General features: G+C 34.4%; 1 protein-coding gene across 2 annotated transcripts in view; it reads right to left on the bottom strand.

Moving 5' to 3' along the window:
* Positions 1-759: 759 nt before the first annotated feature.
* Positions 760-27,811, bottom strand: part of PCDH11X (protocadherin 11 X-linked) — a 515,112-nt gene continuing 488,060 nt past the window's right edge. For both annotated transcript variants that reach the window (XM_074882809.1, XM_074882810.1), the window contains one exon: positions 760-5,454. In XM_074882809.1, the coding sequence (XP_074738910.1) occupies positions 5,063-5,454 (392 nt within the window). In that variant the 3' untranslated portion in view covers positions 760-5,062. The remainder of the gene's footprint in view (positions 5,455-27,811) is intronic.

Here is a 27,811-nt window from a genome sequence, read left to right as displayed (position 1 = left end):
TTTTCTTAACTTGTAGGCTAAATACAGTTTTTAGAATAACAACTAACATTTCAACAGTTATTGTCAGTGAAGGAATATACTTGTGTACAGTTTTGATGCCCAAACAAGTATTTTCTTGCTTGAAAAGATCCCGCAGACAAGAAAGTTATGCTTGCAAAGCCATAACTGCATCAAAGAATAATATATTACTGCCTTAGTGTCAGGACAACTATCAAAAGAGTTGCTTTTTAAATATGGGCTTGAATAATGTAGAAAAATGCATAAAATGTTGTTTCATTAGTTCCTTGTTTGACGGTTATTTCTTTATCACATTCATGGCGAGAGGATAATCCCTTTAGCTCAACAACAACTTATTAACCATGCTCTCTCAATTAGAAATAGCTTATTTTGTAACAAAACAAACCCCATAAACACTCCTGCCTCCAGCTTGTAATGATTTTCTATAAGTGTATCAAAGGCATAGTAGAAGGAGGGAGCTTGGCATGAAAAGAAGTGACACAGAAAAGGAAGATATTTTTGATAATATAAAACTATATTGCTGTACACAAAGTTTGTGAATATTTTTACTATTTACCAAAACCCTGCCTCTCAGTTGCATGAACTGCAAATGAAGTTAAATTTTCTTGGCTTTCTGACAGTTTGGGGCTACACATAGAGATGGGTTTTGGAAAGCTGGAAATGGGAGAGAAACATAGCTGGAGGAATACTTTAAAAACCCTTGTATTTCAGAAATGCAAAGAAAACTGCAAAGGAGAAAACTGCTTTTGTGGATCTAGTTTATTAATAAGCATTGTAATTAACAAGACAACATGCTGTACAGAAACCTGAAATAGAACTACTGCAAATTTACTGGACTTTAAATGCTGCTGGACTGTAATATATGATGTCCAACTGCATGATTTGTAAAGTGTGGTTAGGGCTGATTCAATACACAGACGTACACTGCTCACTCTCAGATCCTGTAGTATGCCATAGAGCAGGGAGATTTACCAGAAATACAAACTCAAATATTTACAAGAAATCGTCAATCTCTTTCTTCACTAGGGATAACATAAGTTATACACAATTTTCCTATGTATACCAAATAAAATCTTTGCCTTCAACTTTACTTTGTGTCTGCACAAATCAATCCCTTCCTTTTTATTTATCCAGTTAAAGAATGGTAGTAAACTGCACTGCAATAATTTAATTGATAATCATTCATTAAGGATTGGTATTAAAGCTGCAAAAGCAAAACTCGAGCAAACAAATAAAGTGTAAATTTTCAAGCTTTAAAAACTCAAACTTTATAAGCTTGAACCAAACAACCTTGAACTAATCAACCATTACTGACTAGAAATCATTTAGGTCTACTGTCTTTGGCTTGACCACACTGGAAGCAGGGTAATAATGGTAGCTCGAGGCTGATGGGGTTCCACACTCGATTACAGTTTGCTCAGAATACAACAGAGCAAACTAACTTTCACCTCTCTTACAAAAAATCCAAGCAGATCTATACACACTGAGGTCATAGATGTCTGATACAGAGTGGCTGCTCTCCTCCAGCCCTATGCCAAGCAAAAAGACCTGGCTGGATTCAGAAGCACATAACTAATGTTATGTCAAGCTAGCTGTCATGCTAACATTCATAAGCCCTCAGGTCCTATTAGCATGGGCTCATTGCCATGATAATTAGCTAAATGACCTGCATCGGGCCAGCTCACAGCCCAGAGAGAGCAGGTGCTCAGTAGTCTCTGTCTGGCCAAGCAGACATGCCTAATTATTCTTTCTTTAGAGTTAAGTTACACTTTAGAATGCAACACAATTTAGGAGAACAAACAGCATATTTTACTTCTAACGGTTTGACTTCAGTTTGTTTTTTTTTTTTTTTTTTAAGTTTTGTTTTGGTTTGGTTTTTTTTATATAGTTGTCTGCTTTACAATATGGAAAGAAGTACCTTTCTTTCCGTCACCACTACCCATAACTGATGTAATACTTAGTGCAACAAGTATCTACTGAGTTGGGGGGAGTAATTTAGGCTAGACTGTGTGACACATTACTTTGAAGGCAAAGGTTTTCCTTTATTGTTACACTGTATGAAACAAATCTAATCATGTAACTACCATTTTACTGTATATTGTATATAGGATTGTTTTCTCCACAAATTCACACAAGTAAGATAAAATAAGTTAAATGACTAAAAAAAATACACAAAAATATACAGTCTATGTACTAGATAAATTACTTATATATATGACAAGATGTGTAAAGAGTCTCTAGAAACATTATTCCTCTGGATACTGACATGCCACTCAGAAAAATGTTGCCTCAAATGCATAGTTTTATATATTAGAGATGTAATATAAAAAATGAGGGAACCATTTACTCCTGATAGAGCATGTATTTACAATTAATTGTTCTGTATCTCCTTGACCGAATTTTAGAATATCACAACACAATTTCATGGATATAACATTTAATACTTCTTATAATCAGATTCATCTTTACAATGCTTTTTATATAAACAAATTTTTGTTGTTGTTTGGTTTTGGTGTTTTGTTGGTTTTCTGTTTGCTTGTTTTCAAGAGAAAGAGGGATGGTTAATTGCTTCTGTACCTTAAGGGAAAAAAAAACCAAAAACCCCTAAACATTCAAATGTGAAGTTTGTGGGGTTTTTTTCCCCTACCTGTGAAAAAACACTAATCATGGTTCCTTCAAATTTTCTATGAGAATCCTAAACTTGTAGAAATGAATTATTTGCCAGGAAATTTCAGTTACAATTTTCAGCCAGAAAGGAAATGTTGCAGGCAAAAAAATTGAGAGTTTTCCAATGCGGCTGCCAATTCTGTAAACATTTGGTATGGCAGCCCTCTGTAATAAAAACTAAAGTCCTCTGCTTACAATAGGAAGCATTAGCTGTCAGCATTATTCTAAATTTGCACAATTAATATGTTTGTTAAATCTGTGTAAACTACAGATAAGTTTTTTTTGCATATCCCTGAAAAGGACTGCCGATTTTTCTCATCATGATGTCTCCAAAGCAAACCACAAAGGGCTTTGTATGTATTAGGTATGAATTAATTTATCAAATTTTTAATTGTCCTGGAATTGGAAATGAGTTGTGTCAGCTATTGTGTGTCAGTACCCAAAGGATTATTATTTTTTTCCAGGATTTACATGCAACTGGAAGCTAGTGTGACACATCTTTTCTAAATGTTATTGAAAACTACATTAAAAAAAAAAAAAGTACATCATTAGATAAACTGATGTTCATTAATTAAACCCTATCAGTAGGTTAAAAGTGAAGCTTCTTTTATTTTGCACATAAAATCTAAATGTGATTTGAATAGATTTACAGTGGGGACAGCGATATATAAAGCTACTTATACCTGCTGGGCACATAAGAGAAGCTCTTTTAGCATTCATTGGAAACCCTCAACACTTGAACTTCTGTAAATTTTACAAGCAGCTAATATTACAGCATTTTTACACACAGTTTTGTTTATAAATTACAGATTTAAGTTACAATATGAAGCCTACATAGTATTCTATCCATAGGAAATATTCACACACTGTCTTTTTTCCCCTCCATACAACTTCGATTGTCTTACTTAATGTAGCAATAAAACTAAAGTTATGGATTTTTTTAAAAGAAAAAATTTCTTGGTATGTACATACTATGATAGATGAAATGGCTAAACAGCAACGAAGTACTAGAAGGAAAATGTGTTTTTTTCATCTAAGAAAGGAACCTCCTTTTCATCCACTGTAGAATTTACTAGCTTTTTTCTGCCACTACTAAGAACATATTCTCCAGTACACAGAAGACTGAAAAAAATCCCTCATCTTTAAAGAGAATCATCTTGAGACTTTATGAAATAATATGATTGGGGTGTGTTTATGATTACATGTATCCAGCTTTCATTATCTAGATTCTTCTTTCTTTGCTGAGAACTGTCAGTCATTCTCTAATAAACTAAGCCACAATGATGAGTACTCCTTCATCTAATAGGTTTGTGGTGAAGTAACTAATATTATAGCTAATCTTTTACTGAATAGTTACAGTAGGTGAATATAGCTGTAAGAAAAAGCCGTATACATCACTATAATATTCTTTTAAACACCAGTAGCTTGCAGCCACGACATCACACCAGCCAAAAAAAGCTACCCCATTTTCCTACTGTTTTCAGCAGTGCCCATGTAATTTTCAACTAACAGGAACAGTAGCCAAAGCAAGCTCTGCAAGGTGAAAAAAACAAAACAAAACAAAAAACTTATGGCTTGAATTATATTGTTGCTTGCATTATTGTAGAAAGGAATATCTTGGAAATTAAAAAAAAGTTTTTTTTTTCCAGTTTTGACCTTCCATATCCTATCATTGTTGTGTTTATTTCACACAGAAAAGCCTAGTTGAGAGCTATTTATTCTATTGCATTCTTTCAAAGAATAAATACCTACAGATTAAGCCAATAAAAATTAAAATCAAAAGCAGTTATCATGTCTTTAAGTACATTTTCCTTCTTAATTACGTAAAAGAAATTTTCATGGAAAGATATACCATCCTTCTTAAGAATTAGATTTTAGGATCTTATTCAATCTATTATGTAACGTAATCAAATGAGAAATTGCCCACTTGATCTCTTATTGCTAAGCAAATGGAAGATGAAATCTATGAATATGCTATAAAATATAACAACAAAGAAAAATTTGAATTAAGCTATATTTAGACTGTAATATTCCTCAAACTGTACTAAGAAATTGTTTTCAACAGGGAGGAAGAACTGCTGGCAGATATTTGCACTATATGGCCCATATAAGAAAATGAACAGGATTTTCTGTTTTTCTTTTGATTGTTTCTGGTTTGTGGGTTTTCTTCCCCGTTTTGTGGATTTTACCAAGAACTATGGTAAATTTCTTTTAACTAAGTCCTCAGGATTTAGCTTTTCAATTTCAAATTTAGGATTCTATATACATAAATATTCACAAGCCTAACAAGTTTGTATACGCACTAAGAATAGTGTTAGGCTGTGACTATATACAGTCACACTTAAAGCCTGAAATAATGGATTTGTCAGATATGCATTTATAGCTGGTGCTCATGTATAAACGTAGTGCTACTCCCAGACACCGGTGCCTGGTGGGACGCGGCGAAGTTTGCCAGAGGAATTACTTTGACAGGATCTTCGCTGGCACAATGTCTTTCGCAGGTGTTGTAGAACTGGGGCCTGGGCCCACCCTGGCCTTTGTCAGTGTCGTCCTTTGGAAGGGGCCTCCCAAGAGTGTGTCGTCCCTCAGGCCTGGCTCCTCGGCCCCAGCCTTGCTGGAAGCCAAACGATGGCAAAGGGGTGTTGGACTGCTGATACTGTGTCAAAGAAGGTGGCATCCAGCAGTTGTCAGAATGGCCTAGGATGAGACACTCCTGTGTGCAGGTTTCAGAGGCTTCAGCCAGGGCTTTCTGGAGATTTACTTCGATAGCTGGGAGGATGGAAAAAGACAAGACATTATCAGAGGTCTGAAGACTGATGTGCACAGGGAATCAAGGTTAACAAATCAATCCCAGCTCTACAATAATGGCCACAGTTTGGAAAGAAAATAGCTCCAGGTGTACAACTTAAGCAAAAGTTTAGATGTTTGCAGGTTTGGAGCCCACAGTGTTGTCATTGGCTATCACCAGAAAAAAGTTAATGTTTAATGAACAGGTGATACCATCATTACAGCTATGTAACTAAAGCCCTTACACATTCTACTTGCAATGACCTTTTCACTTTTTGAAATTGTCATTTGGGTAATAAAGCTAAAAGCTTTATAATAATCTAATACCATAATTCCATATATTTGCATACAACCATTTGGAAAAAATACAATTATTAAAATCAGGATTTTTTTTAAATGTTCTCTTAAAACTGGATTTTTGGATTCTTTTGCTTTGCTTAAGGCAAAACAAAATTAATTTGGACACATAGCCAAAGATGGTACATTGGCTTCAAAGATGCACTCAAGAGCTTTAAGAATGAAAGACAGCATAACAGCTATTTTAAAGAGAATTGATTTCTCCATGCATTCGATACTGGAAACCTTGAAAAATCAAAGGAGAGTTGCAAAAGAAGCTGTAACCTCTGTAGTTTACTGGTAATAGAACCAGATTTCTTCAGTAGATGCAAGGTTTATGCCCTTGAAAAAGGATTATAGAAATTATAATTTGTTCAAAGGCAAAGTACTAAATCTGAAAGATGTAATTTGCAATACGTAAACAATCTTGATCAGTTTCATTTAAACTGTAGCTTTACTGTGTGCTGTAAATTCAAACTAATAGAATCAAACTTCTACAAACTATTCCTTAAAATAGTTTTCATATTATATGTGTTAATTCTATATTCTCTTGCTGTGTACATGGTTTAAATACATCAGGAGCGAAGAAGAGTATCTGATTAGATATTTCGCTGTGTTGTCTTCACAAAACCTTCCAATGAATGATACATACGTATTTTTAATATCTGTCTTTACGAAAATAACATTTTAAATTGGATTCTGGCTCATAACCACTGGAGAAGGTGTGCTGCTAGGAATTAGTTATAGCAATATGAGTTCTGAGTAGGAGCCTCTCATCCTCTGAGCTTTATGTTTAAACACATGCTGTATTTCTGTTTTAATAAATACTTTGCATGTTGAAATCTGTGTAAAGCTGCAAAGCACAAATACATATTTCCATGTTATATCTCAATACAAATGAATTAAGCTTTTCCTTCAGGCATTGAAATATATACTGCTGCTGTCCGAAATACAGGATATGTGTTTTTTAAATCTACCACATTTTAAGTAGACAACTGGTTGCTTGTCGTATCATGAATGCTATTTTCTTGATTATTTCTCCTTAAGTACGTTGTATGAGTATGTGTCAGTTAGAGAAATGATTGTTTATAAACGCTACTTTGCCCTATTACTGCCATTTCAACATGTCTTCCATCATTTTGTCTCAGTATTTTTCAATGTAATCCTGACAAAGCTTTGGCACCTTGCTGTTGAAATACTAATCCAGTTTTGATGGGCAGTAGGAGACATAAATATGGAAATAATTCAGCAGAGGCAATAGTTCCTGAAAAAAAAAAAAGTTAGTACTGGTAGATTAGTCTAATCTTTCAGTGTCCTACTATCTGTTATTAGAGACATAAATCTGAGTATATACAAGTCTTGTTAAGCTCTTTAATTATCGAGATTTACTTCTCTTCTGATCAAGGCAATTCATTGAAATCAGGTACAACCTTGACAGAGTGTTGAGTTACCCCTGTTTTATACAGAAACTGATCTTTTTTGTATTTATTAAAAAATCTTTTTGATACCCAGTACCTCAGTGTTTCTTTCTATCTTGAGGATTTCTAATCATTCTTAAAATACTACTAATTTGGTTAAACTGAAAAATACACAATTATTTATTTGGAAATAATACTTACGCATTTCTAGCTCTTCACAGCAAGCAGTTACAATACTTACATTGTACTATCTTTCTCAGAGAGTAAACAAAGCTAAACTATCAAAAGAAGCACTAGGCAATAGAAACTTAACATTTAAGCTTTAGACAAGGCAACTGCAGAAATAAAAGGTCACTTATTAAACATTCTCTACACTGTCTCGACAGATCAGTACGACAGTAATTTTGTGCCATGTGTTGCCAGTCTACCTGTAGATTTGGAACTTGTTACCATGTTAAGAATAAGAACATTGTCAGAATGACAGTCTTGTTTATTCTGTTAATACAGAGATATTTCTACCTGAGTTTTAGTTTTATCAAAAAACAAAACAAAACAAAAAAACGAACAAAAACTTTAGAACAATCCTGGGCATAATCATAAGTTATGAACACAAATTATTTTGGCTTTGAGTTGGGGTTTTGTTATACAACAGTCTGCCAATGTAAGACTGTTTAGAAGATACAAATTTTGTAGCAGTCATAATCTTTCTTTCACTGTTGGTATTTGGTACACATAATCTTGATTGTCAGAGTATTTTTGTCATCACTGCTTATGATTAATAACCTGTAAAATATACAGTTCTCCTTAACTTTGAAAAGACCCTTTCCTACTGAGCACCTCCGCAGTGCTGCAGAACAGGAAATAAAAAGTATTTAGCAAATACTTTTCTGTATGAGGTCTAACTCAATCTTTTTCCAACTGTAACAGTCAAGTTTTGTTTTATATTATAGCACACTCATTAAAATAAAATACAATTTAAACAATTCAATTATTACCTTAACCTCTAGACTAACTTTAAAAGGAGTACAATTTTTTTTAAAAAAAAAATTAGTAACACAGCTTTGTGGTTTTTTAAATCCAAATCAGCTGCGTATAGACCATAGCATTACTGTAACCCTCAGGCAGTCATTAGGAGACTGGGTATGCTGTAGGAAACCAAATTAACTAAGGGTGTTACAATGAATATAGGCAGGCAAGCAAGGCACGCAAGGTCCCCAATATCTGCATTTAAAGGAAACTTAGAAAAATCTCATCAACTAATCTGCTGTAGTAAATAGTACTAGCAAGGATAACTGGGATGCAAAACAGTTTCTGTTTGGTATAAAGTCAAAATAAATAAAAAACAGCAGTGTGAAATACTATGTTTTTAGCACAATGAAGTAAAAATGACTGTTGGAGCATAATTCATCTGTTTCTGAATGAACCTAGAACAAAATGTAGGAAATTTTCTGCATGAATATTCATCAGGCATTATCTTTTTTGCCTGCTCTTCCAGGCCATGAAATGTAGCTTCTTTCCGTCAGTCTAATTCATTCTCTATTTTCCTAACATATCATCATTCTTGTGTTTATTTAGCACCTGAAATCCTTCTAAATAGCTACTTGGCACTGGCATTGCACTGTCATCTAAACTATGCTTTCCCTATTAAAAACACATTTTTAACAATTCCCTATTTTATCAGAGAGCTTTCTGTCAGCAATGTATTTTACTAATGGTGCCAATTTACAACAGAATGCAGCTGATTTCCAAATATTCTGTTACAGGCTTAACATGCAAAGAGGTCACTGTAACCAGCACTGAGATGTTGTCCTCAGCACCCTGCCTGGCTTCCCCTCCACCACTTGCTGCCTACTTCAAACAAAAGATTCTCTGGCTGGCTCAGCCAAGCATCCCAGAGGACCATCTGAGGAGGAATTCGAGCCACGCAGCTGGGTGAGTGTGAAGTTCAGTGCTCAAGTGGCCATTTATCAGAGGCTGTGTCAATTGACAATGGCATTTTCTAGCTGTTGCTCTATAGGCTTCCTTCTATTTTGCACCTTTGCAAGTCATTGTTAAATGTGGGTGAAATAAAATTTTCTGAGCCCTTCTCTCTCATTCGAAATTAGTAATGTAGGCAATTATTCTGCATAGCTGGGTAAGTACCCAGTAGTAGGAAACATCTACGACATCTGCCTCTACCAATCAAGTAAAAGAAGGTTCATGCTGCCTCTGAATATTTTCGGAAGAAATGATGGCTTTCGCTACTAAAATTTAGTGTCTAGTAGCATCTTCTCACATAAGATATGGCAGGTTTATAAATGGAAATAGAAGTGTATGTATCTCCCATGTATTATGGATAAACAATACATGCCATCAAAGTCTTACCAGTCTACCTTATTTCTTACTTCACTCAGTAATAAACCCTGAATTTTCTTTATTTTTTAAGATTACATGGAGACTCTTCAACCATAATATACAAGTAATATCATCACACTCATGATCACACTCATGTGCATGTGAGTTTACCACTTATTTCAACTCTAGATTGCTTTAGGAATGAAACTATTTTTTAAATTGTCTGCTTCAGAACTAAGAACATTTTTAAAGAACGTGTCTGTCAGCTCTTATGAAATGTTTAGATCAGAACTGTCAAATATAACTAAAAGCACAATAGTTAAGACTTTCTTCATTGTTCCACTGTCTTTATCATTTGTAGGTCAAAGCAGTTTTCAGTAAGAATATTTACTTTTACTTAAGAAAACATGGAATTCCAACCTTGCCAGGTAGCTATCCTTCAGTCAAAACAATTACTTAAAAATACTATTTGATAATTTTTTCCTGTTTATTTTGGTTGGAGACTTTCTGTGGTTACAAAGTCTGTGTAGGGTTTTATAGATAGTAAATTAAAATGTTGGTTATTATCTTTGCTTTTGGGGGATGAAAGCTGAAGAACTCTACAATGCTGCTCCCCCTCTCAGCTGACAAAATATGTGGCACAATGCTGCCTACTCTGGCATTTCCAGCTTAATATTATGTTCCAGTTTTAAGAATATTTCTCATAGAATTCTCAAAGACAGGCTGTTAGCACAACTGTGTTATCAGCAGTCTCAGAATGTTGAAAAGTTAGAATCATAGAATCATTTAGGTTGGAAAAGACCTTTAAGATCACTGAAGCATATACTTGGTGCATACATGGTACATTTTCTTTCCTACACCTATGCCCTCCCCTCCACCCCAAAAAGGGAGAAGTACTACTAAGACAACTTCAAGAGGGCTGGTTCCTTTCTCAGTCTGCCTTAAAAGTCATCACTTGCATCACAGAATCACAAAAAGACTTAGGCTGGAAGGGATTTTTGAAGATGTGTGGTCTAATCTTCTGCTCAAAGCAGGTTATCTTGGTCAAAACAGAATAGTTTTTCCAAAAGTTTAGTCCAAACTTTCAAAATTGTACATATCCCTTCAAACAAATCTGAATGCATTTTTTTAAAAAGGGAGATGTGCATTTCTAGGAGTTGAACAATCAAGAACATGAGCTCCTGGAGAAGCCTTTAAACATCTCCACCTTTATCCGCATGTGTAATAATGATCAAAAGACATTTGTAAATGTATTGATTAGCAAAGTATTCAGAGTCATTAGAAGTTCAAAAACTGTCAGACTGCACTGTACAAATGTAGTCTTAGGAGCTTATAAATCGTGCAACGAAAATTTCAAAAACAATTTTAAAAAAATAAGAAAATAACTTAAAACACAGAATACAGAGTGCTTGAATTTGAAAGCCATGTAGCTGAAGTCTTAATGAAAAGCCAGTATTGAATTTGACACATTTTGGATGCAAACCATCCAGTGTTACATTTAGAGCACTCTTGTTTCATAATAAAGCAAGCAACAATTAGCAAGCAATTAAGCAAATTGCCCATAATTATGCTATTGCTGAGCTATTTTTCATATTTTCACAACACAGCACGTATATGAATACATGGCTTGCAGTGCCAATGCTATTCTGTCAGCATCCAGAAGTGCCTCTCATTTACTGAAGCATTTCATATTAAACAGCTCCCATCGCACTTTCAGTGCTCTCTGCTCTGCAGGAACCCACCAGAGTAATGAAGATGACAACCTTATACTACTCATCTCAGCCAATAACTCCTAAGGAATGGGTCATGTCCCCCCCATTTTTTGCCCATGTGTATTTACTAAATGTGGTACTAAATCTAAGCAGGAATTCAAGCATAATATAGGAAAATTATAGTCCAGAATTACCCTGGTGACTAAAAGTGGCCACTTGGGTAACATCATTTAGCAGTCTCCACTGTATGAGAAGAACAGAAATGATATTAACAATAAAAAAGGGAGGGGAGAATAGTTGTTAGTGTAAACTGGGCTACTTTAATAAGGTCAGAAGGAAGAAGCTTGAATGTAGAAACCCTAAATATCTGCTGCTATAATATACTCTACTTTTTTTTGGTTTAATAATAAAATGCCTTTGGGAGAGGTTTCCTATGAATATTTTATTTCCTGTACATGTCTCAATAAATTAAAAACCTAAAAGAGTTACTTAAGTTCTAGCCTTGGAACCTTTTTATCCAAAGAACAAGTAGGACACACCACTTCCTTTAGTTTTCAGCTGTGTGTACAGAGCTTGCCTTGCTTGTGAGAAATCATACTCAGAGGAAGATTGATCCTCCAGATGTTCTAGCTGAGGAATCAACAGGCATGCAGGAAATCACACATTTTCATGCACTACCTAGGCTTGCCAGATTGTACTGGATATCTTGCAAGAATAAGCTCTGCTTCCATTCCAGTGAACACAGTTTATATCCTAACAGCCATGGTTTCAACTTGAATTTAATCCTAAAAACTGCCATGAGTTAGGCTTCTTATTATAAAATCCCTATGGTATGAGGTGTGAGTATTTTGCACCTGGCTTTGATTAGCCAAGCAAATGTTGTCAAAGATGGCTGGGGAAAGTTGGTGAGGAAGAAGACAGGGAATGGAAGAAGTATCAGGGCAAAAGAGACAGCATATGGTAATTCCTATATAATTAACCACGCTTGTGAAGTGAAGTGAATCTTTCCTTCACAAATAATAGCCACATAAATAAAGCATATTAATCTTTCATTAAGTCATCTCTTATTGTTATTCTGACTAGAATTTCAATCTTGTATTAAACAAAACCCAAGAAATGGTCTAAAAGCAATGCTTCCGTAAAAAGTTCAGTTTCTATAATTGCTGTTTTCTGCAGGAAGAGATTTCATCAAAAAGACTCAAGCCCCCAAACCCCCTGCAACCTCTTCTGTTTCGGTCTAACGAACACGGGCATGACAGTGTTGTAGAATGGCACTGACCCTTATTGCTTCAACAGTCCAACTGTATTCATCTTTAATGTCCATGTTTTGCTAATTATGGCAAAACAAATATGGTCATTTGGAAAGGATGCATGTTTCTTGGCCTGTGAAGTGTATATTGAGTTATCAATGAGAATTTTAACCATAACTTGTAAAGTATAATGACCACCTAAAATTAATATCCTAAAATCTAGTATATTGATTACAATACTGGATAATACAATGTGCTTTATTTAATATTTAATTAACTGCTTCACATTTGTACTGAAGCTTCTTAATTATTAATACATGGTTCATTATTTAACACAGAATATAAATTTAAATTCAAATCAATTAAACAAGGTGAAACTACACAGTGAAAAGTGGTTTATCCTCCAGCAATAACCTTCGACCTGGAAACATAGTCAAGAGTGAAATTTGCATTTCTTCCCCCATACCTGAGAAGACTATGCATTTTAGGTGATAGATATTAAGCTCTTCTACTGATTTAAAGTTTCCGCAATAAACCCAAATCCTACAAAAATATGCTGGATGAAAAAGGGATTCAGCTATCACTTTCTAGCTGGTGCCTGGAAGAGGAAACATTTTCAATATGAATTTTCTGTAGGGCATTGGTAACACAGCAAACTTTCTCTCTTGATGTGTAGAACTTAATTCTAAGCCTCTGAGGATACAACTCCTATTTGCAGTACGGGAAACAAGTCTACAGAAAGTTGTAGATACCCAGCAATTATCACCCTGGAATGACTGCTTCTTCAAGTAACATCTTTATCTTGAAGTGGTGGGCTGACCCCAGCCAGCAGCTAAGCACTACACAGCCGCTCCCTCACTCCCAGCCCCTCAGTGCTATTGAGAGCACCAAAAACCTTTTACCTTCTCTGGAAGATGAGCTGTGTTTATCAATGCTATCTGTTACAGTGACCAGGAAAACAGAAAATGTAGTAACGTCAGTGTATCTGCAAGCATTACTAGAGAGTCTGAAGCAATAAGTACAACACTACTCTCACTAAATAATATTTCTAAAGCCTTATTGCTCACATGTGTATATACATATATAAAAACTAGTTTTATGCCTTCTTAAATGTCCTAAAACATTACTTGATATATGAGATGTAGGAGATCTGTGAAGAATAGTGTATCCCATATAAACTTCTAGAGATTAAATTTCAAATGCTTAGTAAAAGTTGTTCTTAAATGTGCAAGTGGAAGTCATCCCTTAGTGTCAGACAAGCTCTGCTCTGCTGTGCCTGTTACTTCTTTGGGAATTAACACCCTTGGGCTATTTCCACCCAAGAACCTACTTTTACTATTTAGCTGTCTACACTACATGGTATTAGAAAAAAGTTTAAAAATACCGTAAAATAAAACCAACAAGATAAAAACCGGGATAGAAATAACTGATTATATATTTTCTCATTATCATAATGCAGGCATATTCTTAACTTTAAAAAGTTATCTAGTCAAACGTTAAAACAGAGTGAGGGCTAATCGACAGAAAAATCACTTAACCAATTCAAGGTAACTGTACACTCTGAAATACCATTTATATCTCCTTTTAGCGATCAAATCATTACTCAGATACCTCATAAGGAATGTATATGAGGATCCATCACCACCAATTAAACAGACGTGTATTTGCTTAAACTCATTTATTTATTTAATCCAGAGTCAGTTCAACATAGTATGCTCTTTCATTTAATTCAACATTGAGGAAAGTCTTTTGCATGTGGGTTTGCTGGGGAATTTAGGAGTGTATCAATACTATTTTAAGAGGAATTGACCATGTTAAAGGATTAAACAAAATGAGAAAAAAGAGTGGAAATATGGCCATTACTATATTTTTCCCATAAAAGCAGGAAAAAAATACATTAAAACCATACAAAGAGCTTGAAGTTTTCTCTGTACAGAAAGGTTGTTTATCTGAAACTATAAAATGAACAGTCTTCAAAATGCAGCTTTGTATATATAGCTCATCCTTAGAGAAAGAAATTAACTTAGCAGTCATTTCTGCTGATATTTCTTAACATCTGTTCTCTCTTCTTCAAACAGAAGTAGAGGTTGCTTAGTTTCATTTACATGTGCATGCAAATATATATATTAACTTTTAAAAAGAAAAAAATTCTTGCTTACAACTTCTACAGCATAAGTATACATAATATAATATACTTGGTTTTACAGGTTAAGTTTTAAATAAAATTGTGTGTATGTTTGTGTGAAGGAGAGGTAATTTACTGATTTTAGTATAAATCACTAAATGTCTCAAAAGGGTGAAAATTCATGAAGAGAACTAAGAATCACTGAATCTACATAAACTCATTTGGTGTGGAAACAGCAGAAAATACATTTCTTAAGCTCAGGCTGTGGACATTGCAATCAAAAAATCAATTACCTTTTGTGGTTCTCTGGCTAGAGAACAAAGATCTGGGCTTAGAGATATGATAAAGGATGAACTTCAAAAAGATAAGAAGGGAACAGAATTTCTAGATGGAATAAGGTCAGTAGCATTTACTCTTGATAACAGACCTACATGAAAATATTAGTATACTCTCATACTACTCTGATAATGAATTCTAACACTTGTGACAATAATCAGATCAGGTGAGTCATCATCAGCAGAATGCAGAACATGGGCAGGTTGATGAAGAAGGGGACAAACAGAAGGTCATTTTCAGTGATGTTTGAGATACCTCACATACAGCAACTCCTTCAAGGGATAGGTGTGGGATAAAAGATCTACTGTTCTGCTTCAAATATCTGTATTTACACCCTTTATTCACTTCAATAAGAGTTTCTTGATGTATCTACATGCCAAATGGGGCTGTTTTCTTTTTATTGACTTTACAGTAAAAATATACAGAAGTTTGATCTAAAGTAGAATAACAAGAAATTCTTTTAAATTAAGTAATTGAACAACTGTGGGCAATTGTTCATCATTCAGACACTTTAATGAAATGTTAATTTTCAGAAGGAAATCATAAAAACACCAAATGCTAAGTAAGCTAGTAAACATATCTTTCCTGTGATAACTTAAGAGCTAGACAATAAAAGATGTTCTGAAATTGTGTTTTCATCAGATATACACAAATAGAAATTTAAAGTCAAAGGTCACTAGAGCAGCAAACAAAATAAGCCTACAACATTCTAAAAATATTCAATGGCTTCTATGCTGTGTCTCCAATTGCATTTTAAGAAAAGAAAAAAAAAGCATTTTTCTTTATCAGTATATTAACAAAAAATATTTGGTTTTTTAATAAATACCTGACTTTATTTTGTGAATACGTCTAAACATTTTTATAACATTCACTTATGCTGATATCTAAGTAACACACTAATCTTAGTTGAGTGCTGATAGAGATTACATTTGATTGGAACATCAAGAATATTAAATCTATTTATTCCAGTTGAATACATAAAGGAAGCTCACTGTAGATTTTTTGACAAAACCATTTTCTATCAAAAATGTAGTTTCAAAGTTCAACTGTTTTGTGACAGTGTTTATTGAAATGACATTTTGGGATATAAATTATGGAAACTAATAGTTCCCATTTTCTCTATTAATTTTATTTTCATTTAGATTTTTAAAATATGATATTTCTTAATATTTCAACATTATGAAGAAATGACATTATTGAAAGGAAATGTTATCATTTCTCCAAAGCTTTTCCCTAGGTTTTCCTTTTCACAATAAATTTCAAGTTTGGATTATGATTCTGAAAAACAACACTGCTTACATTTCACAGCATCTGCAACATGGGCTAATATAAAACCACAACCATTTCCCTTTTCTGAATTCCTGTGTCTACCTTATTATTATTACAGAAGAGCAAGACTTGTGCTCCACCTAAAAACTTGAAAATCCTGAATTATGAGTAATAGGAATAATTACTGCAGGGCCAAGAGGACACACTTTTTAATTCCCCTAAAGTGTCCAGTAGCATGTTGGCTCTGTTGTGCTTATTAGATTCCTTAATGACAATCTACAACCTTGTGGAAGGACAGACTGGAGGAGTAAAACTTTGACATTTCATATCTTCACAGGACAAAAGGATTCCCCTCCTGCAGCTTTTGTCCTCCCCAAGAGGACACTCTCCTCCATATGGTGCAGCTCAGGTGGGTTTTTCTCTTGGAAAACCCTCTGAACCACAGACTCCTTGATGACTAGACAACATTTGCTAACCAATTTTTCACAGCAGTTTTCTGTCATTATCAGTTCGTCAATCTGCCACAGACTACCCTCAGTGGAACCAAGCAGATACTCATCCCTTTGACAAAGTCCCCCAAAAATGTGAATACATGGAAAGGGCCATGTTTGATTAACAACTTTGTGATTGCTGTAAAAATGAAATTTGAAAAGTAATAATTACATTTGTAATTACTTAGGTCTAAATCTCTTATGTTTCCTACTCCCTCTATTACTGGGCAGCTGGAGCAATGACTCATTAATAATAATAAAGTCATTTAACCCTGCAGGCACATTACAAGGAGAAAGATGTCATTTGTCACCAACGCAAATAGAACAATCACTGAAGGATACAGAAAGACCACTATTTCATAGTTATTGCAAATGATAAAAGGGACATTTTGCACTCATTCTCACCATGACATCCCAATCTGCTTTTTAATTATCAGCAAACATAAGGGGATAGCATACAACATATGAGGGACTACTAATAATGTATTGTCCTGCGGTGATATTTCCATAATCACTTTAAATCTACCCTATACATATGTACTAGTTAAAGCTTTCAGCTCATGAAATCATACCCCCTAGTAAGGAATGAATTATCCTGTGCAGATTGAGCACACAAAAGCAACTCTTTCCCAGAGTTTGAGGGTCTGATAGCTGATGTAAGTATTGCTATTACTTTAAGTGATAAGGTTTGGCATTCTGTTGCACTTATGGGGTTGAATACAGTATGACTTAAAAATAAGTACATTTGCACATTTGTATTTTTGGGCCAGGAACTTTACAGTTGTAATTCTCACTGTCAATAATTCAGCCATGGAATTCTGCAAGTCACCTAATTTTCCAGTGCTTTTCAGTATTGTTCTGTACTTCACTACTACAAGAACTCTGTAAGAAGCATTCTATATTAGATGAAACAAATACCTTTATGCATAGGGAACTCAAGTAAGTAACTTGGAATTTACTGGATTTTTAAAAAGAATTACTGATATAACTGCCTGTCTATGAAGTAAACTTCTGAGGAAGAGAAAGGACTATTCTTTCCGTAAATGATTTATTCAGGACACATGAAACCTTGAGGAAAAATATGGAGAGAAATTTCTACTATGGTATTAGTATGAAAACAAGTGAAAGGAAGTTTCAAGTAAATAAAAATCACCATAATCTCAGTTTCAAATCTATTAAGCTAGAACTTCAAATTCTTTGCTTCATCATCAGCACTTATCTAACCAGCAGGCATGTAGAAAGACCAGAGAAAAAATCTTCCAATACGAAGTTATAAATTGTTATTGTGTGTGGTAGAAAGAAGGTAAGCAAAGCTCCTAAATCTGTTTATATTTTCCCCAGGTACCACAATAGGCTATATAAAACATGCTTTAAAAAGTTAAATAAGTAGTGTTAAGAAATAAGACACATCAGGAAAGAGTAAAATGCACAGAGTAAAATGCATATTTTCACTCTTAAGACAGTGACAACACAGAAAAGCTTATGCATGGAGTGAAATGTTTTGTCAAATTGAAAAATGGAAATAATATGAACACTACAATTTTCACATCAATTTGAGGTAAAATGTTTTGAATTACAGTCATTTTAATCTTGTTTTATAAAGAAAATTACTTCAAATGGGTGATAATTTAAAACAGCATAATCCAAACTTCATTGTGCTCCAGTCAGGCATAGAAGTGTGTCTTTGACTGATTTGGAGCAATCTTTGCACATTAGCTTAGAGCCTCATTCGGAATAGACATTTGAAAGAAGAAAAAGGATGCCTGACTAGAGTTTCCATCATTTACCTATGAGTTCAAAACTACTTACAGTGATGGCTACAACTTCCTAATCAGGCCTTTATAGTCATTGCTAGCACCTTCAGAAATTTGGGCACCATTCTGATCAGGCAATACTTTCACCAGTATTTCTTTAAAAATTCAGTTGTGGTCAGTTTCTCCACTGAAGTTTTGCTGTTTGATTGGAAGTTTCTTGTACCACGTCACATAAGCGTTTTCCAACTATTAAGAAGTTTTTCGCATCAAGGAGTTTTGCTAACAGGGTAGAAATATATTTATATAATAAACTTTTGCCTTTTCCTTTGCTGAAAGAAAAAAAATTACCTATCAGTAAATATGCTATTTGGTTTTAATACTCAGTTTCCCTTGAACAACCTCCAACAGTGACTTTCAGATTTTCTTCAATATTCCTTTCTGTTTTCCTAAGTAATTTTCAATTAAAATATAAAAATATTCTAATGTTAGCTAGTAGCATTAGTAAACTTGTAGTTTCCTTCTCTAAACCAGATGATTCTCTCAGCACCTGGACAACTGACACAGGACGCCAGACCATCATTTTACACAATTCCTTAAAGAACATTATTTCTCACAGCATACAAAATTTTAAAAAAACAGTGTTAGGGAAAGTCATAGCTGTAATTATTCTGGAAGATTTTAGGGTCAGTAATATCAGCCAAGAAAATGGGAGTTAGCAACTGCTGACAGTAGACTTTTCAGCCCATTTCAATAGCTGTCAGGAGAGGTTCTGTGACTGCAACGTGAGGATTATGATGATGCTTGAAAAAAGGGCAGTGAATTTATTATTATTATTAATCTATTTTAAGAAATTATTTTGAGCACAACAAATATAAAGCTGTGGGGGTATAAAGTTAAACTTCATGAGGCATCCAATTGTTCAGGAAATTAAATTTCATTACTTCAAAGATAGGAATGTTTTAAAATAGGAATAAAAAAATCGGTTGACCTTTAGAGTATGCTTTTATAAACTTAATTATATAAACACCTTCTTCTTATAACCACACACTGTCTATGTATATCTATATTGAGGATTCTGAGGGGAGATATATTTGACAAGCTTCAAATTTCACAGAGTAGGTGTTAAGTTTTGACTCAGCCTTATTTGAATAACAAGATGTCCTAGAATAAAACAATAATTTGTGTTTTTATACATTTAATAGACCATAATTATCTTTGAAAAAAAGTAATGTTCACTCCTGTTTGATAAGCTTTGGCATGAGTATACCGAGGTGAATAAAAATCTAACATATATTATTAAATGAGGTTAGAAACTAGCTTTCAGATTTGTCAAGGAATTTATCACTTTCTTTAGTATGTAAGCATCAATCAGCCATTTCTCTATTGCATATGATAGGGGATCCCTTAGAAACAGATTTAACACTCAGTTCTCATAGTCACTGAAGCTTAGCATCCAGCTCTTTTGAAAGCCTAAGTTTCAAACTACTTTGGAAATCCTGGACATAACAGGCACGTGTTAAAGTTAACCAAATAACATGAAATCACAACAGTTCTTGTTAGGAATGGAAGCTCATTTACTACCCTAATCTCTAGTTTATAAGAGCAAATCCACAAAACCCCCTAATTTATGTTTATTTTTTCATAAACTCTACAGAAAGGATATTTTAAGTCTGTGGTAAGTGTTGCTCTGGCAGATGCATACAGAAAGCCATCTCTGGCACACAGATTTCTTTTTAGGAGTGTACAGCCCTGAATTTCTGAAGCTGGTGTTCCTTAAGCTTCAGTGGAGTACATTTGACAACCATCTTTTCTACAGTTAGTATGGATGGCAGGAGGAGTTCATACTCTGTATTCCAAAAGGTTGCTTTAAAATCTTTCTATGTTTTTTAATTAACCATAGGATATAAAAGGACCTAAATGAAAAGCTACCAGTCAATTGCTGACTAAGTGTTCACCAGCCTGTTATTGAACCTATTTCATCTATTTATTCCTTAATTAATCCATAGTCTCCAAGAGATGTCATTAATATGCTCAAAGTTAATTTATTACTCTCTATTGCTTCTATTCAAACTCATGTTAACAGAATAAATTCATCAAAAATGATCAGACTTGAAAAGGCAGATTTGGATTCTGACAGAGAATAATTTATCATGGCTGGGAAAAAGCCTCCCACCAACTGGGCTGTTCGAATGCTGGGAGATGAAATTGTAATGACTGCAGAACTTCTGCAGAAAAGGACATTAAAGTCTCAAGGGGAAAACAAACAAACAAAAAAACCCCAGAGTCTAACTCCCAAAATATGTAGGTTCCTGACACTGACTCTTTTTTATTTTCACCCTCACAGGTCCTTTCTCTCACCGTCTGTGCTGCCTTGAGGCAGAAGTAATCATTAAGGCTCTGTTTGACATCATTTGCATACCACAGAGCCTAGAGAGATGGAGGGGCACCATCACACAAGTACAAGGAATGACAGTGACATTCAAAGCTGTACAGAAATGGTACTGATACTCAGAGGGTCACAAACTGTTAATTAACAGATCCAGGCAGCAAAGGGCTTCATTGTACTGCTGCATAAAGTAACACTAACTTATTTTATTTACAATTTGTTGTGATTATCCCTTCTATAACAGTAATTAATATATTTTGGGTAATCTACTACTCTAAGTACTATATCACACTGTCTATGTATCTACAAATTATCTGAATTCCAGGAACAGCTGGATATAACAGCATTTATAACATGTTTCAGATGCTATTACAATGGGGAAAAAAAAAATCAAGGGTTTTTTGCCATTAGAAGTCCATTACACAGTAGCATTGGAAAGCATTGTGATACGATCATAAATGTAGTACCACTGTAACTGTAATATGGGTTGTGGAGATTTATTTTAAAGCCTGGAAACATTTGATTAATCACTGCATTATAGTCAATATTCCAGCTGTTATTGTTTCACCCAGTTATTGTTTTATCCCCAACTGCAGCACAGGGAGAATTTCCCCTCCTCTATACTAGAAGCTGCTGTATACTGGACGTGGTCACTTCCCTAAAGGACTGTTACTCCATTTATCCATCACTTCATTACTTGTATTCTAATTCTGTACATACCAGAGACATTTCCCTGCTCTTAGTCTTGTTACACTGAGTAATTACACAGCTTCAAGACTTGAGTAACTAAATTTCCCCAGGAAAGCGGGGAAAAAAAAACCCAACAGTGAGTACTCCAGACATGCCCAAGAAATACAAAACTCATGTGACTCTGCCTAGGTATTTTACAGGGGATCTTAAATATGAGTATAATCATAAATATCAGTACTCCAATATGTGTAAATATGTAGGCTTATCTGGCTGACTCAGTCAGAATATACATCCTAGCTCCCTTTCCCCCCTTCCTTTTATCATATTCCAAAACCCAACAGAATTGTGCTTCCAACTGCACTGCTATCAATATTTGGTATTTCTAACTCAAGTTCTATATTTACTTTATTATATTAATGCCTTGAATCTAAGAAATTCAGTGAGGTGAATATGCCAAGTATCTGAGCAGTACATTATGTCACACTGAAGAACCACTATACTAAAAAAGAGTTAACATTTTCTAGTGAAGAACTGAAAAGTTAGGAAGTGCAAATTCTGCAATATTAATTCATCTCCCTTGTGTAAATATGTTTTGATGCAAACTTTAATTAAATTATCATATAGTATTTTTCTCATAGGACCCTTGGGCCCAATTCAGAGAGTAAGTAGTTATTCAATATTTCTCTTTATCTACTCTAATCAGCATGTGGCCAGACACCTTTTTAATTAATACTTTCAAAGGCTTGTGTTGAATGCAGATTTATTAATTTCCTTGTGTACTTTTTTGTTGTTTTCACAGTACAATCAAAAGCTTCATGAACATGAATAATATCCCACTTGGATTATGTGCTTTACTGAAGCCATTTACATCTGGGAAACTGAGGCATAAAGAAATTAAGCAAAATTATGCAGTCTGCATTATTTCTGGGTGCCCAAATTGAGATAGCTTAAACCAGATTTTTGCACACTTAAGCATTTGATATTATACTAAGCTTCCAAAGCATATCTGTTGGAGTAGTGAATGATGCCCTTGGCACACAAAGAAACCTGAAGGGCACAACATATTAGCAAAAAATTCAGTTTTCTCTCTTCACCAAAGATCTGTGTTGTATATTTCAAAATGTACAACAAAAAAATAGATATACTAATGTTTTATCTTTCATGATCATTAGCAAATCTAACAAAATACAACATCAGAAACCCATAAATACACTTTAAATAGTCCTCTAGTGATGAAGAGCTTGTTATTTTAATAAACCACTAAAAATCCCAGGATTATATGTGCTTTGATGATTTGATATGGTATCAAATTTTTCTAAAAGATATATTTTAAAATTTATCATTAACTCTAATTTAATAAAATCTATCAATTTCACACCATTTTACATGGTAAACCAATTTCTAGAAATTCCTTGAAGTGCTTCTCAGAATTAAACTTTAATTCTTTTGTAAAATAGATCGGACTATAGTTACAACTATTCCCATTGTAAAATCTTTATGATTTTGTATGTAAATTAGGACATATGCAATTAAAAAGACACACACATCAGTATTTCTCAGAACTACTGTGTTATTATCTCTCACTGATGAATATTTTATTTTGAAGATATTTTTTCCTGTATGCTTCTGACATAGGTTGTAACCTTCCTAACCACTATAGAAAGGCTACCGTTTCTATGCAACGAAGTTAAATACTTATTTCCTTAGGGAACAAGCCAAACACAAAGAAAGCTAATGAAGAGAAGGGAAGGAGACATATGCAGAAGAAAGCATAAAATACTTTTGATAGCAGGAAGTCTGCTCTCCCTTCCTAGTTCCAATACAATCATCATCTATGGAAAAGTAAATCTTACAAATTGTTATCATACAGATGGCAGAAAGTTAAGATTTAATTCAGAAGGGCTATGTACAGCTATGTACAGTAACAGAAAGGTCTATTCTGCAGTCAGCACAATATGCTCAGTTCAATTAGTTATACTCAAGTCAGCTCAGGCATAACTACCATTATGGCTACAGCAACAGGGAGCTCAGGGTAGCAACTGTGCAGCTTTTCTGTGACTGTGTAGAAGCATTTTATACACCCATGTTACTGCAATGCAACACTAGAATTTCCTTGGATAAGCTTGCACCCTTTTTTGCTAGAAAGACTATGCTGCAGATACGGAGAAACTAAGAAGTATATGTAAATGGATTAGAGCTTGCCATTTCATGTTAGTATAGATTATATCAATATAATTATGTAACACAGTGTGTAAATGGACTTGAGAACAGCCACAAAAGAGGGGAGGAAGGGGTATCTAACTCTTACCATATAACAAAAGAGCTTCACATCTGGACCCTATACTTATGTCAACTTGAAGAATCAAAGTTCTGAACTGAACAGTCATATTCTTGTAATCCAAAGAAAAGAAGAAAAATAGCAGATATGCCTATCTTTCCTTTCACAGAAGAAAAAAGAGAAGTGGGGAAGGCAAGACGTACTCTAAAGGAGTTCTGGTCTATCAGGTTTTAATGCCAGACTTTTCATTGCAAAGTTTCATCTTCAACAAGCAACAATCTGCTGGCCACCCCAGAGGTCTGTTCAGAAAACTGTATTTTCTAATTTGAGGCTTAAGTACCCACTAGAAAGGCCATTTGTTCAAAGATTTTTTAGATACAATTGGGCTTCAGAAATTCCACAGTAAATATCCTGAATGTAAGCTTCTCTCTTCCTCCGGAAAAAAACCCTGTTACAAAATCTTCACAATTTAAACACAGATAAAGTTAGGGCTCATAACTTTTGCTGGTCCTGCCAACTAGCCTGCAATGGTAATGCACATATGTAGACATGCCAAAAAAAAAAAGAAAATAAGTATTAAAAAATAAAAATAAAAAATTGCTCGACGACATAGTTTCAAGTATGTATTCAAATCAAAGTTATTAGCTGCAGTGTTTCAGTCAAATAATAGAATGTTACAAGAAACTCCTCAAACTGAATATAAATATATGATGTAGCCTAAGAGTACAAGTAACTGTGAAATGATACATTAAAGGAAAAATGAGCTGTTCTAACAACTACCTTTCAGTCTGTCCATTGACCCTGTATGATACCAAAATATTACATGTTCATATACTGCTAATCACATGATTCATTACTTCCTGCTCTGAAATATATACCATTTTCTGTCACTCACCAGACATGCATTGTTCATTACAGATCCATTTTTTCTGACTTATTTTATGCATGATATTACCTCTTCATATTACCAAAAATGGGTAAGTGAAACATTTGGCTTGCTGAAGAGGGGGCACAGAAAAGTATTGCTTAAATTCAGATTTTAAAATGGCCCTGAAACCTTGAATGGGATTGTGTGAGCTCTAAAGAACATGTTACTGTCTGTAAATTATTGGCCTAAGGTTCTTCATCTCCTGAAGAATTATCTTCTATGAGTTACTGCTTTAGCTTGTCCATCAAAAAGAAATAAAGAAAGGAACAAAAAAGCACAGGGTGCCTAAAATGTATCTAGTATGAGGCAAAAAGTTTCATCAACCTCCTTTAAGCAAAGGCTTGATCTTTTTATTTCTTCCGCTTCATAACAAAGCTAGCTAATAGACTGAGAAATCTTCATTATATTCTCAACAGACAAGCTTTTATGAACCTGATAATACTAAAATATTACCTTGCTAAATGGTACGCCATTACCATAACACCACATTAAATCTATTACATTAGCATGTTATTTCCATGCTAAATGATCAATACAAAATTACTGATCATGCTAAACGACTAGTGAAGTAGATCTTCTTAGAGAACATACTTGATTTCCAGTCTGCCAAATGTGGCCTTCTTCTCATATATTAGACAAAAACTAACAAAAGTCATCCTTATATCTAAAGAATTCAAAATACTCGTACTTTTCTAAAATTGGGTCAGAATCTCAGATCCTGAAACATATTTGAATTCAAGTGCTTCTGTACATGAATCCCAGTGACAGTTCATGCCAATCATTGTGTGGAACTTCTGTCATAAAACATGTTGAATAGCTCACAGATTATGTTGGGAAAGAAGAAAAAGGTGAAATGAAAAAAAATCCCTTGAAATCAGTGTCTTGAATTTAGCTTTTTTTTTTTTTTTGTAGTACAGACAGCTGAGATGATTAACAAAAAGTTGCTTTAGGTATGTCATGTTATCATAGTTTTGAGAAGATCGGTAAGGATCACTCGAGATGCTGGTGACAAGATGCAAGAAGAATGGATGAAGGAATAAAAATAAACCCATGGGAAGTGATTGGGATGCTTCAGTTAGCTGTATTTTACTGATGATGTTATGGTAAGTGAGCCTGCAATATGCAAGAGAAAAATTTGAGTATTCGGGAATCTATTTAAAGTGAAGATTTTTCAGACTACTTTTCATAAATCCAGCAGAATTGATACAAGAATTATATTCATTTCTTTTTTATTTCTAAGGAAGATGAAATGTTATTTTAAGAGGTGACTGATTACAAAATGTACAGCAATACAAAAAAGTTAAGTTGTATACAGAATGGAAAGATTTCAGTTCACAAAAGATTCAATATTTGTCTAATTTATTGCTTTTTTTTTTTCTTAAGTTTTCTTTCCCTTTCTTTCCCCTGCCTCCCTGCCTCCTTCCCAAATAAACTATGCAGACCTGGGCCCTTCTGTTTAGTCAGTAGCCAATTACAACTTCTCAGACACATTATTTCATCCCAAGGTAATTTGGTAATCTTACACTGATTAATTAAACTAGGGTCTCTAAACAAACTGTTATAACTCCTATATCCAGAGCTTGCATATCTAATCCAGATAACAGGATAAGCAACATGATTGTCAAAGTTCATGAAGAAATGAAAACAAGAACACTCTGTATTCATTCTTCTTTGTAGAGTTCCTAAACAAAGAATAAGTTGTACTTCTAGGTAGAAAATCTAATCTGCATTTAAATAGAATTTCTCCAAATAATAAACAAAAGCCTGAAGCAACATTTTTACAGCAAGTCTTGCTGCTAGTTCACAACCTAATCCTTCTATCTCTATCTGTAATCCCTTCTACCCTTGTATATTCATTTTCTTACCAGTTTATCAAGGCATCTTGGCAGTTTGAGCTCACAGTAACAACACTAATTTTGCACTTCCTCAAGTTTTTTCAAAGCTGAGTCTAAAACTTTGGGTGGTCAGCAGCTCAAGGCAAACTCAGATAGAATCACCTTTATTAAAACAAGGCGAAGTTATTAATCCAAAGAGTGAGAAGAACAACAGATTGAAGGGATGGGCTTTGCACATGAAACACTAAATACAACAGAATGGTTTCCAGAGTATGGCTGTGGCGTATGACGTGACGTTACCGAAAAGCTCTGATGCATTTGAAGTTGGTATTCTCTAAGCTCTAAACAGCTGCTCATGCAGATCCTATGGAGAACTACACATCTCCCATGTGATCCAAAATAACCAGAATGCCACACCAGATGTCACTGAAATCAGCTAGCACATGCTGATTAACATGGTTAACAGCTAGCAATGGTGAAAATGAGCCTTTTGGGAACCTCAGCATGGGCCACATTTTCATTCTCTTTTTCTGACCATGACTTTGCTTCTCTTTCAGGCTCTAGGGTAGCACCTATCCCCACTTGAAGAAATCTAAACCAGTGGCAGCGTAGACCTTTCCAGATGAGAGGTTTAGGTTTAGAATAGGAGGATGCTAAATATTAGAGATTACTTTTAAAAATCTGTTGAAATAGAAGTTCAATTTTCAGATGCTACTTTGCTACTCAAGCAGAGCACTTTATTCTTCTGTTTGAAGGCAACAGATCTGATTCTACTTAAAGTACCCACCTCTCCTACTGCTTTCTCTCTGAAAGTAGTATTTACATATTCCACTGCAGAAATTAAAAGATAACCTGAAAAAAACCAGAGGGCTCTATCCTAAATTTAAAAACAATTAAGAAAGTCATTATTAAATGAAAAGATGCCTCAGAGGATAAGACGGAAGGATAGAATTAGCATTCTAGATGAGATTTACCAAATTCTCAGATATAAAGAAAGCACATGAGCAATAATTAATTTAATTCAGACAGCTCTGCTTTAATAAAGGTCATTTCTAATTAGACAAATGCCCACTAGATTTTGTCTACCTGATTCCCACTTTAGTCCTAACATTGACAGACCATCAGCACATCATCCTTGAAAATATTTTCTCATTCTACAGCCCAACAAATTTGACCTATAACTCTATTGCATTATTA

This window comes from Strix uralensis, chromosome 13 (genome assembly GCF_047716275.1).
Source record: "Strix uralensis isolate ZFMK-TIS-50842 chromosome 13, bStrUra1, whole genome shotgun sequence".
In the NCBI taxonomy this organism is placed as follows: domain Eukaryota; kingdom Metazoa; phylum Chordata; class Aves; order Strigiformes; family Strigidae; genus Strix; species Strix uralensis.
This window is presented reverse-complemented; position numbering and strand designations above follow the sequence as displayed.